The 20,233-nt window shown below is 32.6% G+C and overlaps 1 protein-coding gene across 2 annotated transcripts in view; it reads right to left on the bottom strand.

Moving 5' to 3' along the window:
• Glcci1 (glucocorticoid induced 1) overlaps positions 1 to 20,233 on the bottom strand; it is an 83,731-nt gene that overhangs the window by 44,011 nt on the left and 19,487 nt on the right. For both annotated transcript variants that reach the window (XM_026391551.2, XM_026391552.2), the window contains exon 2: positions 9,670 to 9,821. In XM_026391551.2, coding sequence (XP_026247336.1) covers positions 9,670 to 9,821 — 152 coding nt within the window. The remainder of the gene's footprint in view (positions 1 to 9,669; positions 9,822 to 20,233) is intronic.

Genomic DNA, 20,233 nt, shown 5'->3' with positions numbered 1-20,233 from the left:
AAAATCAAAAAACATACTAGGCTATTAAGTTCATAGATAAAATTCTTTCAGATCCAAATGATAGATAATTCAGATGATATTTACACCATACTAGAGTACAGAGGAAGGAAATCTTGCAAACCCTTTTTATGAAGCAAGTATAACACTAACCTAAGAATTACATCATGAAAAGGAAAAAAATTCAGGTCTCATTTAAACAAATATAATAAATATTAACGAACACTTTGTTTGCCACTATATATATTTCAAGCATCTATAAACAAATAGCATTTTCCAGAAATATAACCATGGACCAAACATTAGAGAATCTATTGAAGAAATTCGCCATATTATATGTTGAGTCAAAACAACATATTTAATGATAAAATGGAATTTCTTACGTAAATGATCACTCCTGATTAAAACAAGAAAGACCAGTAGTAAAATAAGCATATGTGCTGGATGTATGTAAAATATGCATGCTTCATAGCAAAACTGAGTCTATAATGTCCAGTGGAATACAGCAGAGAGCACAGAAATAAGTCTTTACATATATGGTCAATTAATTTTCAACAGGGGTGTCAGAAGCATTCAATAGGGAAAAGGACAGCCTTTTCAACAAATGGTGCTGAAAAAGCTAGATTACCTATAATCAACAGAATGAAACCGAATCCTTACCTTATAACCATTCACAAACATTACCTCAAATGGATCAAAGAGCTAAACTTAAAAGCAGAAACCACAAAACTCTTAGAAGAAACACTGGGATAGCTCCATGATACTGGATTTGGAAATTATTTCTTGAATATGCTACTAAAAGAACAAGCAACAAAAGGGAAAAAAATCAAGATTCTACAAAAATAAAAAATCATAACATTATAAAAAAGAATTAAAAGGTTACAGAATGGAAAAAATGTATAAATCGCATTATTTTATATGGGATTAATATCAGAATTAATATAAAGAGTTGCTAAAAAATCTGTAATAAAAACCAACTAGTTTGAAAATGGGCAAAGGACTTAAATAGACATTTCACCAACAAAATACACAGAGGGCTAAAATGCATATGAACACCACCACTCAACATTTAGGAAATGCAAACAAAATCACAATAAGGTACTTACTTTATACCCATTAGGATGGCTATATATAAAACAAAAATAAACAAAAACAGAAAATAACAACTGCTAGCAAGGTTGTAGAAAAAAGGGAACCCTGTGCATTGCTAATAGGAATGCAGAATGGTACAGCTATTGGAATAAAATAGTATAGTGGTTCCTCAGAAATGTAAACATAATTACTGTATGATCTAGCACTTCTGTTTCTAAGTAGATACCCAAGAGAAATAAAAGGACTTGAGAAAATGGACCAAACATTAGAGAATCTATTGATTCCATACACAAATATTGGTAGCAGAATTATATACAATAATACTGCCCAAATGTCCATTAACAAATGAACAAAATGTGATATGTACATATAATAGAATATTACTGAGCCTTAAAAAAGGGAATTTTGATATATGCTAAGATAAAGCTTGAAAACATTATACTAAGTGAGATAGGCCAAGTCAAAAAGAACAAATACTGTATGATTCTTCTAATATGAGGCTCCAGAGCAGTTAAATTCATAGAGACAGAAAGTAGAATGGTAGTTACCTGATTCCAGGGGAAAAGTGGATGGGGAGATAGTGTTTAACGAATACCAAGTTTCAATTAAGGAAGATGGAAAAGTGTTGGATGGTGGTAACAGTCATACAACAATGTGAATGTACTTAAAGCCAGAGAATAAATCGTTAAAAAATGGTTAAGATGGTAAATTTTATGAGTATTTTACCACAATTTTAAAATAGAAAAAAAAAGAATACTGAGGTAGGGATTTACATGTCATGATAAGGAGGGATGCCAGTGATCCATCAAATGGAAAATGCAAGCTAGAGATAGAATATAAAGTATGATTCCATCACTGTGTATATGCTTAAATAATTTATTTCTATAGGTGTAGAAACTTTCTTAAAACCTATACACCACCCCTCCTAAAAACAAACAAACAAAAACCTCTTAAGATCATTTAAGGCAAGATCCAGGGAGTCAATAGCTATTATTCATCTCCTTCCTTTAAAATTTTATAGATTATTTTACCACCAAAAGGTATTATTTTCAAAACAAAATTAGATAAAACCCCAAAATACATAATCTAAAATAGATTTGATTCTTTTAGTTTACCTGAATTAAGAACATCCTGAGGCAGTTGGGAACAGTGTTGTGTACACCTATAATCCCAGCTACTCAACAGGCTGAGGCACAATGATTTCAAAACAAAGAACTTGTCTCAAAAGAAAAAAATAGAGAGAACTGAGGATACAGCCTAGTGGTAGAATGCCTCTGGGTTCAATCCCCAGTACTGATAACAATAATAATAAAAACCTTCTGAGACAATTATGGAAGGTCTATAAAAAATGTCACCAAGCATTCCTGAAAGAAATGAAAGCACAGGGATTTCACAAGATATTATGACAGAATGCTGACCTGGGCTGGGGATGTCTGAAGTGGAAATTCTGTGTTTAGACAAGTAGCTTTTTTTGTTTTCCAAATTATATGTAAAAAGCATTGAATCCATCATTTTATTAGGATATAAATCTAAAGCATTTTAGCTCTTTGCTTAAAAAGAAGGTGATAATGCTTTCTCATAAGAATGAATATATTCACTTGCATATATATGTGTGTGTGTGTGTGTGCATATATGTGTGTGTGTGTGTGTGTGTGTGTGTGTATATATATATACACACCATATTAATTGAAATTAGCTATAGAAGAGTTAATATCCTAAAGTTTATTCTAGTTTAATGGGCATTTCACAGAAGCAACTTGCTGAGACTCAGGTAGTAGTAGTTCCATGGACAGCTTTAGATGAACTACTCACACAGAAAAAAATTGCTTCCAACTGTATGAGAAAGAGATTAAGATCTGTAAAAGTCAAGTCTGGAATAGGATGATAAATTATTAAGACTTTGTTTTTAAAAAGTTGAAATAAAATTAAGAGACTGACAAAACTGTGGCGGGGGAGGGGCTCATTTCTAGTACTTAAGTTTTTTCTTTCATTCTATTTTGATACTGATTTTATGTCCATATTGAATCTTTAACATTTTAGTTAAGAAAAATATCACTATGTTCCAAAAGGGCTAAAAAAAAGTTATATTCTGCATGTTAGTCAGCATAGACTAGATTATATAACCACTTAATTTTTAACTCTGAATGTCTTCGAACTACAAAGGTTAAATTTCTGCTTATTATTACATGTATGGATGAAAAGGCTATGATTTTCATGGTCACATAGTGAACCAGATGTATCTAATAGAGAAGGAGTGAACACTATTATTATCCCTTGTCAGAGGGAATGCAGCAGATTTTTAAGCTTATTCCTAAAGTCTCATGGCACAGAGAAGACAGAATGCCAACAGTTGTCAAGAGCCTGTACCTGGGAAATCAGAAGAAACATCTCTGCTTATTGCTGTATAGATCCTTCTCATTTTACACTTCATAAAAATATTAGTTTCATATTTAGAAACACTCAAACACAGAATCTAAAGATCACAATATGGGAAAAAGGTTGAGGTACTACTAATGTCTGACTCTAGTAACCTTAATCACAATTAAAAGAGTTGGTGGATAAACTTTTTTTTGACTACAGAGGACTGAACTCAGGGGTGCTTAACCACTGATCCACATCCCCAGCCCTATTTTATATTTTATTTAGAGACAGGGTCTCACTGAGTTGCTAAGTGCCTTGCTAAGTTTCTGAGACTGGCTTTGAACTTGAGATCCTCCTGCCTCAGCCTCCTGAGCTGCTATAAACTTTTGTTTTAAAAAGGTTGTATCTGTAAGGCTAAAGTAATAAAGTAACATCAAATTCTACAAATGGTTTTTAGTTTTTCCTCTACTAAGATAGATTATTCTAACAAACTGGCAAGAACCTATTTCTTCAGTGGTCTTAAAAACTGTGTGAAGTTGTATCTTTTTATCCTCAAAATGAATGTGTGACAATGTCATGTATTATTATTTTTTTTATTGATTGTTCAAAACATTATAAAGCTCTTGACATATCATATTTCATACATTAGATTCAAGTGGGTTATGAACTCCCATTTTTACCCCCAATACAGATTGCAGAATCAATCGGTTACACATCCACATTTTTACATAATGCCGTATTAGTAATTGTTGTATTCTGCTACCTTTCCTATCCTCTACTATCCCCCCTCCCCTCCCCTCCCATATTAATTTGACTTTACAGAAAAGGAAACTAAAGCCTGGTGATACAGCAATTAATTCAGTGGGCCATATATTTTAAAAAAACACAAAATAAAACATTTTCTTAAGAAAAACTTCTAACAGAACAGTTAAAAAACTAATGGTATGGCTCAGTGGTAGAGCACTTGCCTAGCATGCCAAGATCCTAGGTTTGATCCCCAGAAGAGCAAAAGTAAAAACAAAAACTACTCAGTGAATATCTGTAAATCCAACATTTAATTCTCTTTATAATAATTTTCTATATTTGCTTCATTACATATTTATCAATCTATACATTAATCTATCTTATTTTTTATTCATTTCAAATTAAGTTGCAAGAAATAGGCCTAAACATCTTAAGAGTTCAGTTTTTAAGAAACTTATATTCTGAGGGGTAAGTCAAGAGAATACAAATGGAAGACATGATTTACAGTAGAAGGGGTAGAGAGAGAAAAGGGGAGGGGAGGGGAGGGGAGGGGAGGGGGGATAGTAGACAATAGGACAGACAGCAGAATACATCAGACACTAGAAAGGCAATATGTCAATCAATGGAAGGGTAACTGATGTGATACAGCAATTTGTATACGGGGTAAAAGCGGGAGTTCATAATCCACTTGAATCAAACCGTGTAATATGATGTATTAAGAACTATGTAATGTTATGAACGACCAATAAAAAAAAAAGAAACTTATATTCTATATTTTTAAAGTTAAGAGTTATGTGGTAAAATGCACAAGTGTATTAGGATAAACTGTGATGAATGTATTCATATTTATAACCCCCAAACTCTATCCAGATATACAATATTTCACTCATAGAAACAGAGAATTGTGGTAACCAGAAGATGGGGAAGGGATAAAGGAGATGTTAGTCAAAGGACACAAAATTTCAGTAAAGAGAAGAACAGCAGCTTCAAGAGATCTATTATATATCATCGTGACTGCAGTTAATAATGGCATGTTGAATACAGTTTAGTACTGCATAACATTTTGATAAAGCACCTATACAACAGGGATACCATATTATTATAATGGAACTGAAAAAATTCCTATCATCAGAGCCCTCTTAACATCATAGCACATAATTCAACTACTTGTGATGCTGCTGATAAAAGAAACCTATTTCATTAAAAAACCTATTGCCATTTGTATAAAATTATAGTACATATTGATATATATACATTGCATACTATTTTATCATGATAATAAATGATTGCTACTTATTTATGTACTTCCTATGCTGTATTTTTCATTGTAGAGTGTACTCTTCCACTTGAAAAACAGTATGCTGTCCTATGTCAGAAGTAGCCTCACATAGTATTTAACTGTATCTTCATCAAGAGGCCACACTGAGGGCTGGAGTTGTAGCTAAGTGGCAGAGCACTTGCCTATCATGTGTGAGGCACTGGGTTTGATGCTCAGCACCACATAAACAAATAAAATAAAGGTACTGTGTTCATCTACTATATATATAAAAAGAGGCCACAGTAGGTGATTGACCTATGCCAACTAGGTGTATGAAAGGAACTCTGCTATGGATGTGTAATTATGAAATCAAATAAGGATGCATCTCTCTGAATGTACTCCCAACTAAGTGATATGAGACTGTATTTGAAAACTGCTAGGAGAGTAGATTTGAAGTATTCTCATAAAAAAATAGGTGAGATGAGGCACATGTTAAATAGCTTTAATTTAATCATATAATATATAAATATACACGTTTTATAATACATATATATATATATATGTTTTATACAATAAACATAAGTTTTACTTAAAAGAGGATGAAGAATTTTATGTCTAGCCCTAAACAATTACAGTAGTTAAAACATAACTATAAAAGAAAGAAGATGCTGGAGACACCCCTCACCCAAGGGCAGGCAGCCCAGGTGCTGAATATCTGTAGTAAATTGGGCAAACTACCACCTCTCCACCAAATAACAGAAATGTACTTATTCACTCCCTAAAAGTTCAGAAATTAATCCAGGAGGAATAAATGTGGCCATAAAAAGCAGCTCGTATGCTCACCTTCTGAATCTTCAATTAAACTAATAGATGCTTGGGGGAAAGAGACTGCTTGTGAGGCAAGTGCTAGTTTAAATGCTGCTTATCTATTAGTGGTTTTCTATGAGAGGCAGTGCAGAACTAGAGAAAAGGTAAACACTTTGAAGTCAACATAATCTGGGTTCAGAGCTCTTCAAACTTAACTAGCTACTTAAATTACCTAACTTTTCTAAGCCTCAGGTTCCACATCTGAAAAATGAGGCATATTTTTCCCTTTTTTTCAATAACAAGTTTATCAAATAGATGACCTAATATAGAAACAGGCAAGACAAGTCCTCATCCTGAACCTCAAGATTAAGGGGAAATTACTCTGGCCCTCTTCCAGTCATATTCCTCCCCAAGAGGTGAAGAGAAGTTGGGGTCAAAGGACATGCACACCATGAATTAATGCCCTGCTACAGATCATGTATGCTCTGGGTCTATCTAGAACCAGGAATTCCATGTCCATACAATGGAAGTTTGACTTCTAGGATCTGCAAGGATCTATCCCCTAGGTCTCACTTCCTAAAATGGTATGGAAGGACCTTGACTGTGAGCACTTGGAGGTAGGAAGATTCCAGAACTGTGTGTAAAGCCACAATAGAGTATGACATAGGAACAGAATGGTGTTTAGGCTCAGAGGTGAGATGGATTTGGCCCATGTAGACACATTCTGGCATATAACGGAAGAGTCCAATAATTCTTAGTTCAAACCTGACCTTTTGTTATTACTTATTTATTTGCAGTGTTGGGGACTCAACCCAGGAGTGTGTTATCACTGAGTTATACCCCCAGTTCTTTCTATTTTGAGACAAGGTTTGCTAAATTGTGGAGACTGGCCTTGCACTTAAAATCTTCCTACTCAGCATCCCAAGTCTCTGAGTTTATAGGCATGTACCATGGTGCTCAACTTAAACCTTACAGGTCCCTATGAAGATTTTTTTGTCAAAAATGGGAAGATGAAACATATTTAACAGTTTATTTAACTTATACACATGTGCTATGGGGGTCTTTATATTTGGTACAGACTTCACAAATGTTGTAAGTAGGCTGGTCTATAATAACTCAGCACGTATTTACAGTATTTTCCATGTTTATTTTAAAATATTATATTTAATAATGCAACATCTCAAGGTAGATTTAATTATTGCCACTGCACAAAGAGATATGCAGAAGAAATCTATCCAGCTCTCTCTTCTTCTACTGTATCTGTGTTCTTATCTACCAAGTACTCTGAGCACACTACTCTACCATATCATTAATATTGAATTTTGCAAGATAATGTACTCCTAATCCCTTAGTTCTATTCTCTATGACCTCTCTTTCGCATCTGATACTGTCAACAGTGTTTCCTTTCTTAACTAAAACAGTTTTCTCTTTTGGCTTCTGAGACTACACTAACTAGTTTTTCTACCAGCCTTTTGCTCTTAGATTTTTTTCTTTTTCATTTCTTAAGAGTAAATAAGATAATGTTTCTGAGTCATTGTTTCAGCCAAAGCTATGTTCAATGAAATATTTTCTTTTTTATTACTTTTAATTGGTGCATTACAATTATATATAATAGCAGGATTCATAGTTACACATTAACAGAACAATATAATTTGGTCATCAATTCCCCAGTATCTCCCCATCTCATTCCCCCTCCTCTAATTGTTGTTGTTATTATTATGTAATCTAATAAAAATAGCTACCATTTTTAGTAGTGTCAGTTATTGCATGTTAGAAATGAGTTAACACTTTCTAGCTTTATGATCCCAAATAAGTCATTTAACTTCCCTGAGTTTCTGCTTTCCCAGCTGAAAAATGTTGTAATATTCTTTATAAGAATTAAATGAAACATGGACTATAAAACAAACTATGGAACATAGTTAATAAATGTTAACTCTCTCCTCTGTCTCAGTGCTTCTAAGTGAATAAATTAGTTCTTTCCTCTGTGTGCCTTTCTAAAAACAAAGTTCTTGGCCACTGGACTTTCTTTATCCTCTATGTCTGCACTTGTTGCATCTGTAACTCCAACTCCTCTGGAGGGATGGTTCTCAATCATTTGGGTCTAGATCTCTCACTAAATGTTTAGACCCACATTAAGTTTTAATTATTATTTCTACTTAAGAATCCTACTGCTTTCCACATAAAATTTGTTCTTTTCTTTACTAAAAGAAGAGAGGAAAGAAAAGGCTAGTAATATAAAACATTACAAAGGTAGAACTGATGGGATGGATGATTAAGCAGCAGCTAATTTCAGTTTCAAGCTTGCCTTAAAAATGACAAAAATTAAGAAGCAAGGTTTTCAATGATCATGTTCAAAATTCTCCATTTTTCCCCATTCTTCAGACATGAAACTCTAATCCTTCTATTTTTTAATCTATAAAGCCCAAAATGTACTCATTCTTTTAAATGCCCTCATGTTTACATGCCTCATTCATCTAATAATGTAATATCTTCTATTATCAACTTTTATAAATTTATATCTTATCTTCCTAATTATACTGCAGGTCAAGTCTATTGACCACCTTTTTTGTAATCTTCTTCATAATGTCTATAAATGCTGATGAAGACATGGTCAACAACTCAGATAATCATAAATAAAGATATTTTCAGATTTTTTTTCTGTCATTGGAGGAATTGTTTCAAATTGAAAGCTTGGAAAGTCTTCCACATGAAAAATGTGAACAACAGGGAAAGGAAACAACCTTCAATTTAAATCATTTAGCCATGTGTTAATTCTCTATAAATTATTTTCAAGAACTATATAAAATTTTCTTCAAAAACTACTTATATTTTAGCACATGCCTGTAATCCCAGCAGCTTGGGAGGCTGAGCCCAGAGGATCATGAGTTCAAAGCCAGTCTCAGCAAAAGCAAGGTGCTAAGCAACTCAGTGAGACCTTGTCTCTAAATAAAATACAAAATAGGGCTGTGTATGTGGCTCAGTGGTTGAGGGCCCCTGAGTTCAATGTCCAGTACAAACAAAACAAAACGAAACAAAACAAAACAAACCAAAAAAGCTTATATTTTCAACATAGGTTGGGGTTGTGGCTCAATGATAGAGCACTTGCCTAGCATGCATGAGGCAACTGGGTTCGATCCCCAGAACCATATTTAAAACAAAACAAACAAACAAAAAACAAAAACCAACTACAACGTAAGTCTCTAAAAGGATAGACTAATGTTACTTATTAAATATTAAATGTGCTTAAAACTTCTAAAATCCACATGACAAAAAATTACTATACAGTTCATTTATAGTAATGGATTTTTTTATTAGACATATTTCAAGTTCAGGAAAATTTAATTACATTCCACTTTCTTTAGTATGATCAAAACAGATAAACTGTAAGGTAATAAAGCTGAGTACTTTACCTGAGTAGCTTTATCTTTCATACACGAAGGGTAGTGAACATGAGGATCCCGTGGCCACTGTCCTGTGAGGTAAGGTCCTGTTATCGTATCCAAAGAAGAGGTTCGCCTTATTGTACTAGAGGTTCGAACTTGCTGAGATTTTGGTCTGTCCACTATAAAAAGTGAAAAAAAAATAGATTTTAGAGTACATCTTTTAATTATCTAAACTTTAGTTTGTAAATGTCATTAAATCAATTTGCCCTATAATATATACATTTACCCAAATAACCCTATTGTCTGATCTAATAAAATTCACAGATCTTCTCCCAAGAAAAACACATTTCATTTAACAAATCTTGCATGTACTTTCAGGATTTCTGACCCATCCTCAGAAGCCCACCCATTTTAGAGATGTAATAAAATCTACTCATCATCTCTACCGCCTTTACTTTTAGATTCTGTCATATCAACTGCCAGTTTTCTATCTGCTGTTTCTGCATCCAGTTCAACCAAATCTTTTTTAAAAATTTGTTCTTTCTAGCTATACATGATGGTAGGTATATTTTGACATATTATACATACATAAAGTTCAACTTGTTCCAATTACGATCCCGTTATTGTGGTTGTATGTGATGCAGAGTTTCATTGGTCATGTATTCACATATAGGATAAGAAAGATATGTCCAATACATTCCACCCATCTTTTCTATTTCCATTCCTACTCCCTTCCCTTCGTTCCCATTTATCTAGTCTAATGAACTTCTAATCTTCCCTCCTCCCTTGTTGTGGGTTAGCATGCACATATCTGAAAGAACATTCTGCCTTTGATTTCTTTGGGACTGGCTTATTTAACTCAGCATGAGAGGCTCCAGTTCCATCCATTTCACAGCAAATACCATAATTTCATTCTTCTTTATGGCTGAATAATACACCACTGTGTATATATACCACATTTTCTTTATCCGTTCATCTGTTGTAGGGCATCTACGTTAGTTCCATAGCTTGGCTATTGCGAACTGAGTTGCTATAGACATTGAAGTGGCTGCGTCACTATAAATCTTAAAAAGCCCCATGGTTTTTGTCTTTAAGAACCATATTCTTCAATATGATAAAAAGCTTAATATTTTGCTACTCCTCCATAAGCCCATGCTTAGTGTCACATGAAAGACTTCTATTTTTCCAAAAATAAAATGCAGTTTCTGCCTCTGGATCTTCTATTTCATGAACCTAGAGCTCTCTCCCCTTCCTTGTTCACTAGATAAACTGTTATTAATCTTCAAGATCTGCTCAAATGTTACATTGCTTCTACTTCCTTCTCCATTCAAGATATACTCACTTCCCTCTGTTTTCATGGCACCCTAAGCTTTTCTCTCTCCCCCACCAGAGCATAGTTTCAGACACTGCAGACCAAAAAGGAGTTGATGTTTAATATTTACTTAACAAATTGATTCACAGCTACCTCAAAATAACATGCATAAAGAACTATGTATCTTAATTCTTATAGATACAGAGTTTGAAGCACAAAGAAATTGAATTATCCCATGACTGGGGCTGTTAAAAGGGGATAGAGTTAAAAAAGAACCAAGATCTCTGGGAATTTATATAGTTGAATCAATCTACCCTAATAATCTATTTCTTTTCTTCCTCATAAGTACTATAATCATCTCTGTTGAAAATTAAAATCATCACACAGAACACTAAACCCATAAAGAAATGACTGAGGATTTTCCATATGTTCATCCCAAATAATTTACTATAATAAAGTTCAATCGATTATAAGTTTCCAAGGCTCCAATTCTAGTTCTATCTCACATATAACAAAGTGCTTTGTATATTAGAGAGGGTCAGAAAACATTTCAAATTCAATGCTTTACTCAAACTATCTTCCTGAAACCAAAACACACACAGTCCATCAGAATAAAAATAAAATACAGCAGGGCTGGAGTTGTAGCTAAGTGGTAGAGTGCTTGCCTCAAACATGTGAAGCACCGGATTCAATTCTCAGCACTGTATATAAATAAGTAAACAAAATAAAGGTCCATTGACATCTAAAAATATAAAAATAAAAAGTCTACTCTAATGTTATCATATTATCTAGATAATATCTTAGAAATGCAGTTCTGATTTCTTCTTTGACCCAAGAGTTGTTAGAGAAAATCTGAAAATTATCAAATTTCCAGGCCAGGATTGTAGCTCAGTGGTAGAGCGCTTGCCTAGTACATGTGAGACACTGGGTTCGATCCTCAGCACCACATAAAAATAAATAAACAAAACAAAGGTATTGTATCATTTCCTCCTTATCTTTATTAGTTAGCTCATTTTCATAAATGTTTCATGAGTAATGGAAAAGATGTATTTTGTTCACAGAATATGGAGTTATTTGTCTTATATATCAATTAAATTAAATAAAAGTTCAGAATATAGAATGATCAGCTTGATCTGTCACCTAGAAAAATACTCTAAAATCTGTAAACTTCTACTGAGTTCTAAAAGTTCTTTTTACGTGAATATTTTTTGACATATTTTAGATCTTAATAATTTGGAAGTTATAAATTCTTGACATCATCATTATGGCTTACATGTATAATAATTGTAATATGACCCATTTATTAATTTTTACTTTTAAATTTTGTCAAACTAAATATTGACTCCCTTCTGTTTTCTTTGCTCTAATTTGCTCTGAATATTCCCCATCTTTTCATTTTCAAGTTCTTTGAATCATAACTTTTATGTGTATCTCTTACAAACAGTAGGTATACTTTAGTGAGCCTTTTTGTTGTAAAAGGTAAGTTTATCCTATTTACATTTATTGTTGTAACATGCTTCATTTAACTTGTTATATAATTTACCCCCTATTTTGTACTGCTTCCTTGCTACTTGTTTTCTGTTTTATTGTTGTTCCTTCTCCCTTCTCCTTACACCATTCTCATAGGTAACTTGGAAGATATGGAACTTATCTTTAGTTCTACTAGGAGGTATTTCTATTCTTTTAAATGTTTCCTGGTTGTAAAAGCAGTATCTACTAATTTGAGGAACACTGAAAATAATCTGATTTATGATGACTTATTTAAAATTAAAGTTACTTTGTATTCCTTCCACCCAAAAGACACACAAGGCAAAAACAAATTGTCCCTTGAAAGACAACATTTATAGCAATTGCCAATTTTTAAAAAAGACTGATCTAAATGTCAGCTATAAACAAAAAAGGAAAAACCATTACTTGTGAAAACTTGTGCATATACTTAAATTGCTTAAAACTATTTGAAAAATTACAGTTTATTTGTCATTAAAACTCAATTTGGCAAGTAAAAACAGGAATAATTTTTATTTTATGATGAATTAAATATCTGAACAATCAATCTATAAATGAGCCCACTGGCCTGTATAATACAATATTCTTATCTGTATTTCACTACTTTTTCTTTGATTGTATTTTAAATCTTTAGACATCTGTGTATCATTTTTTAAAATGCATATGTTCTCCCTTTGGTGTCTATCAGTAGGTAGGTACTTTGTTAGAACTATGGTCTTTTAAAGTTTTTTTGATTAAGTATTCCTACTGGTAACTATGTAGACAGGCAGTAATAAGTGTAGCTATTTATTTACAACTGGATATGTATGTTATTACTAATACATTATGCATATTCTGAAATAAAATATAAATGTATACGTATGATTTTAAAAAAATAGAGAAATTCTATTTGCTTCATGTGTCTCAATGGGTATCCTTCTCACTTCAATATGACAACTATTAGGGTAAGGCACCTGAAATTGAGAACTAAATTCAATCTGGAGATTGGCCATCTGGCTTTTTCTAATTCTGTAACTATAATCTCAGTTCTTAATTGCATAAGAATATGTAGACAAGTTCCATACATCATTACTAATAGGAAGAAAATATTAAAAAGAAAGAATAAGGATAGCACAGTATTCACATCTTGTTAAAAACTTCACTCTACCAGTCATCATTTTAAAAACTTAAAAAAACATAAGGCAGACACACAGTCACAAACCAACTATGCTTCAGTTTTGGACTACTATATGACTGTGGTCCTATAGGATTAAAATGAAGCTAAAAAATTCCTGTAGAATTTTTTAGAGACTTTGTTGCCATCATAATATATAGGAGTGCAATGCTTTGCTCATGTTTATAGATATGGTTAATATAAATAAACCTAGTGCACAACTAGTCAGATAAAACTATAACACATACAATTGTGAACAGTACATGTACTTGATAATAATAATAAACTACTGTTACTTGTTTACGTATTTACTATTCTATTGTTACTATTTTAGAGTGTATGTCTTTACTTGTTTTTTTAAAAAGTGAAGTATAAAAAATACGTCATTTCATCAGCAGGCTTATACATTTCATGTTTACTTTTTCCCTTAATGGCATCAAGAGGATGTCAAATGACCGACCTATAACATCTAGATTTGTCTAATTACATTCTATTATGTTCACACAAGAATGAAATTGCCTAATCACTTAACAATGCATTTCTTAGACTATGTCCCTGTTATTAAGCAATGCATGACTGTACTTTGAAAGGCTATATACTGCAAACTTTAAAAGAAAGATTCTCACCATTCCTTATGCCAGGAAATCTTCAAAGATGTGGAGCAGTTAGGAATTTCCTTGTAAATTATTTAAAGAGTACAAATTCTGAATTAATTTAAAAACTGACAATCAGCACACTCTTCCAAGATATAATTTGCTGTAATAGCCCCGTTTATCAAATACCACTAGTACCTTAAATTTATCCAAAGATCTATCATAAACTCAATTCTGTTTCAACAAACTGACATGTTCATATTATCCAAACTACCAGTGAGTTAGTTTTTGACTGCCTCAACATCTAAGAATATATACCCATAAATCTTTATTTATTTTACTTCTAGTATTATTTATTACCAATTCAGATTTTACCATTTCAGTACACTAATGAAATTCAATACTGGTTTTGCATTATTTATACATTCAACACAATAAATTGTTTATTTCATTATGAAGATATGATTACAATATTTACCTAACTTCTGAGTTGCGTGGAAATACTATTTCTCTACTAATTGATACAAAATTACCCTAACTCAAGTAGCTCAAACAAGACATCATATCAACCAGAAATCCACATTAGTAATGTGAATCTTTGGATTACTTTACAATAACTTGAATAACTTAATAAATTTGCTAAAATGCATTATCAGTCATACACACTAAAGAATGAAAGAAAATCAATTAAACAAATACATATCATCATTGCTTATGGTAAACCATGCATCAGAAAATAGTACTTTTATAGATGGTGAAATCAGGTAGTCAATATTACTAAACAAAATTTGCTCAGTGTCTACTTATATGGAAATACTATTCCACATATGAAGGGGTATTGCAAAATAAGTTTCTGACTCTTCCTGTCCTCAAAGAGTTTACATTCTGGTTGGGAGAGATATGATATACATATTTTAACTCTATATAAAATAGTATATGTGAGGCATATATACACCAATGAGGAACAGAAGGCAAGCAAGGCAAAAACAAAACAAAACAAAAACCTAGGCAGCAGATAGCAAGAATGATGCTCTATAAGAAGGAAAACTCTCAAGGAATAGTAAAGAGTCTAGGCATGCCACATAGCACTCTGGTTGCTAATCTCTATCCCATAAATATTTGAGGATAAAACACAGATTACTATATAAAGTAAGTAAATATGACAGTTTAAAAAATACACCTTTTTCGAAACAGTCAAAACCCCTTCTCCAAGTCCTAGTACTACCATGATTGTTAGTACCAGAAAATGACTATTAACAGTAGGTCTATAAAAATGGCTCCTCTATTACATTCATCTACTAGTTGTGCTTTGCCTTCCCTTCCTTCAGAAAGCAAAATCAGATAGTAGACTTGGGACTTCTCTGAGGTACATACTAAGGACTATTCAAAATAATTCTTAGGGGCTGGGGATGTGGCTCAAGTGGTAGCGCGCTCGCCTGGTATGCGTGCGACCCGGGTTCGATCCTCCTTAGCACCACATGCCAACAAAGATGTTGTGTCCACAGAGAACTGAAAAATAAATATTAAAAAAAAAAAAAAAAAAAAAAAAAAAAAAAAAAACAAAATAATTCTTAGTCTCTAGAAGCCAGTTGGAAAAGTGGCTATGTTATAGTACTAACAGTAAAACAGGATAAAAACAGGAATTCTTACAGAATGACTCTGAATAGCAAGCCACTCACTGTGCAGACAAACAAATCAAAAAACCTTAAAATCTAACTGCCTGAGTAAATGTAGCTAATTAATTTGTTTCCAAAACAATTCAGTAGCAATTACTGAAGACTGATTGGTGAGCTTGAAAAATGTTATTTTTTTTCTTTCTTCTTTTTTTTTTTTAATACTGGGGTTGAACCCAGGAGTGTTTTACACTGAGCTACATCCCCAGTGATTTTTTATTTTTTTGAGACAGGATCTTACTAAGTTGCCCAAGCTGGCCTTGAACTTGTGATTCTCCTACCTCAACCTCCCAAGTCACTGGGATTATAGGCATGCACCACTGAGCTAAAAATTTGATATTTTAAGAAGCTAATATCCAGCAGAAAGTTAACAAAATTAAGTGGAATCCCCAAGACCCTCAAAAAATATGTTAGAAATTTTAAGATCTTGAGCTACAGGTTAATAAGTACCCTCCAAATTACAATTACTAACTGGTAAAGAGGATGCAATATTGTTGAGTCCCACAATGTAGCTGTATATAATGTAAGCCATACAATAAGCAAAGCACTCACATTCTTTCCTTGAACTTTAATAAACTCCAACCTTGTTATCCCATGTTCCATCTGTATAAGCAATTAAAAAAAAATGTCATTTCTCTGTAGTTAGCTCCTAGTCAACTGACGATTACCTATCCAAAGCTTTCCACTTACACTGATTATACATGTAAAACATATATAAAATTAAAATTTAAATAATTTATTTAAACCTTTGAGGAGATATCCAACTACTCTACAAGGACTTTAACTCCACAAAAATTAGCTGTCCCAACATCATCAATGGGAATCGCTTTGTACTTTATTCAAAAACTACCATGGAGGGGCTGGGGTTGTGGCTCAAAGGTAGAGCACTCGTCTAGCATGTGTGAGGCCCTGGGTTTGATCCTCAGAACCACAAAGATATAAATAAAATAAATATATTGTGTCCAACTACAACTAAAAAAAAATATTTTGAAAACAAAAAAAAACTACGATGGATCACAATTGTAAAGAATCCTAATTGTAGAACGCAATATAGTTCAGCAAGTTACTTCAGATAACTAGGTACTAGTACCAATTTTTCTAGTTTTTACTACACAGAATTTATATTAATAACTGGCTTCTATGTAAAATATTATACTAATAATACTACTGAACAGTACAAAATATAAAGACATTTTGTCTTGAAGTAAGACTCTTAAAGTATGTGAAAACATTTTATTCCATGATAGTCAACAGAGCATAAATAATCAAGTCCATAAGCTAATTTTGAATCACAAATTCAAAATGAAAACAAGTCAATAGGTCCTATAGTAGACACATGCACAGACATATATCATATGTATGTGCAATTTACCTAGTACTGAAAAGAAAAATGTTAAAGAATGTCTTTAGAAATAAGTAATCCTTTTAAAGCCCCACAATGTCAACATATGGGCATGTCTGAGAAGTAACAGAAACAGTTAATATTTCACCCAGAAATTAGATCCTAAAACAAAAAGGCAATAGGCCCTCCTCACACAATTCATAGTGAAATAATTATGCAACGGGTCTCAAGAATGGGATACTGTGATGTAGTTTTCTATAAAAGGACTACATCTTATTAAAAAAATTCAAGTTACTGGGGGCTCCATTCCAGAGATTCTGAATAAATAGTAATAGGGAAGAAGTAAGAATTCACAATTTTTAAAAGCAAATCAGGTAGATTTGATGCCTCATCAGGTTTGAGAACTACTGAGAGCTGAAAGTCATGTTTCTCAAAGTCTGAGACATTTTTTTTTTAATGTTGATTTCTAGGCTTAATTTCTCATCAATGAAATAAGACGCTGGTGGTGAAACCAAGAAATGTGAATTTTTAATAAGCATCTCAGGTGATTCAAATTCTACTAAAAAAGCTTAAGAACCAAAGTCTGGAGTTTTAAGACTAGATCTTTAGAATCTAAATGCTCAACACAAAAATCCTTTTTTGACAATAAATTTAAGAGGCCTTAAAATTTTGACTACAACACTCAAGAAAATATCTTGTTGGAAAAAAAAAAAGTCAACCAATTCTTTGACATCTTTGATATTTGCAACTAGCAGCTAAACATCTAGATCTACTAAATTTAAACATCTATTAAACTTAACTAAGTGCTGGCCATGGTAATAAGAACTTTCAAACCTAAGTACAGAGCACTCTAAGGCAGCATATATGCTTATGAACACTAGAAAGATGAAAACAAAGTTAGCTTTTTTTGAAAAAGACCCACTCACTCAACTAGGGCATTTTGCATACAAATAAAATTTAAGTACAATTTTCCTGCCACTGGTTCACTGAGATTAAGCATAAATTTCTAAAACTCTATTTTGTTAATAAGGTTGCTTTAGTACTTCTGTAAGGAAAGTTACTATCTTGAAAGATATAGTTGTGAATTATCACTACCAACAGTATGAGTAATTTCCTCCTTGCCTCATAGTTTAAAGAATGTTTTCAAAACAAATTTCAAAAAAAAAATTAAGAACTGGATAGCAGAGAATAAAATGTGGGGAAAAAGACAGCTTTATCTCTTTACCTAATCTATCGTACAATAATATTGACCCTCTAATAGAATAACTACTAGATTTTGTTTTCCAAAGTCAGCATACTCTGGGCACTTCACCATTAGCCTATTGGTTTTTCCCCTAGGTATATAAAATGATGAAATCAGCCACATATGTGTACCATCTACTTTGTTACTATAGTAGAATACCCGAGACTGGGTGATTTATAAAGAAAAGTGGTTTATTTAGGCTCATAATTGTAAAGGTTGAGAAGTTCACAAGAACAATGTACTTGAACACTAGAATGATAACAAAATCTGCTCAATTTCTGGTGAGGTTTTCAAGGCAGAGGGCAAGCGGGCATGCACAAAAGAGGCAAAAGGGTAACCCTAACCCTGCTTTAGAACAACCCACTCTGATAATTAATTCAGTTGCTCCTGAGCAAGAATTCATTCAGTCTCTCACTCATGTGAGACAGCATTAATTTAGTCTTGAGGGCCACAGCCCTTACGATGCAAACATTTCTCACTAGGTCCCATCTTCCAACACTGCCACACTGATGAATTAAGCCATAAGTTCTGGGGTAACAAACCATATTAATCACTAAAGTAAAATCACCAAAATGAAATGATATCAGATAAGAGATAGGAAGAAAGCTAAATCTCAATAGGCTATCTAAAATAAAATCAAAGGGCAAAAATTAAGTTCTTTCAGTGTAAGTGGATTCTGAAATACTAATCTGAAATACTAAATACTAATATCAACTAAACCTGGAATCCTACCACAGAAGTAATCTAGAAAACATGCAGAAATGACCATGTGGTTGCCTTGCAGAAATCTGCAAAGGACACAATCAAGAAGCTGAACAAGAGAAACAAACATGCTTCTGACCAAATGAGGCCTAGCACAACACTGTAACCTCAAGTCCACCTAGGAAAAAATGTAACTCAGGCAGTTAGACATGACTGTCTAGGCAGGAGCTCACCCAAAAACTTATGTCAAATGACACAAATTGAGAAGGCATTTGTAGGGAGACCTTCAATCTGTTTTCAAAGAAAACCCAAGAGAATCTTTTTATACTAAGGCTATAAAGAAAACATCACTAAGATGGCCTGATAATAAGTTTTGGAACAATAAAAACAAATTGAAACAAAGCTCTGATATTTGGAATACATCACCGAAACTTCATATAAACTTACATAATAGGAGACACTGAAGAGTTTTTTCTAAGTTCATTTTTTTTTCTGGTGGTACAATGACAGTACTTTAAGGAACCTTGGGAAATAAGTAATTAGTAGAAGAAATCACTAGAATAGAACTCATCATTTTAATGAATTCTATTATTAGAAATTTTAACTGTCAAAAATCTATTATAATTAATGAGCTCAAATATTAAATAATCACAAAGTATCAATAATTGTAATAAAGATCAAAATAAGTGATTGAAGTGAAAAGTCATGTTGCAAACCAAAGGAATGAAAATATATCTTAATCAGAGGCCTGAACATTTCAGAAATTTTTCTTTTCAAATGTTTAATTTCCACTTTAAGCACCGGGATAAAATTTTTGCTCAAATGAGACAAATTATTAGATCCTAATTTAAAAAATAATAAGATGCAGATACAACAAAGGTTATAGAATGAGTTATATGTATCACATAGTATAATAACCAATATTATTAGCCAAACTCTTTGATGTTTAAAGTAGGGAATAACTTCCCCTCAAGAACATGATGTCAAAAAGTATTCTCCTCAAAGTCTATTATTTAATGAGGATAAAAGAAGAAAGTAATAAATAGAAAAATAATTAACTATTTTAG

The sequence above is a fragment of the Urocitellus parryii genome, chromosome 3, assembly GCF_045843805.1.
Source record: "Urocitellus parryii isolate mUroPar1 chromosome 3, mUroPar1.hap1, whole genome shotgun sequence".
In the NCBI taxonomy this organism is placed as follows: Eukaryota; Metazoa; Chordata; class Mammalia; order Rodentia; family Sciuridae; genus Urocitellus; species Urocitellus parryii.
The sequence above is the reverse complement of the archived record's forward strand: the minus strand, read 5'-3'. Positions and strand labels throughout refer to the sequence as shown.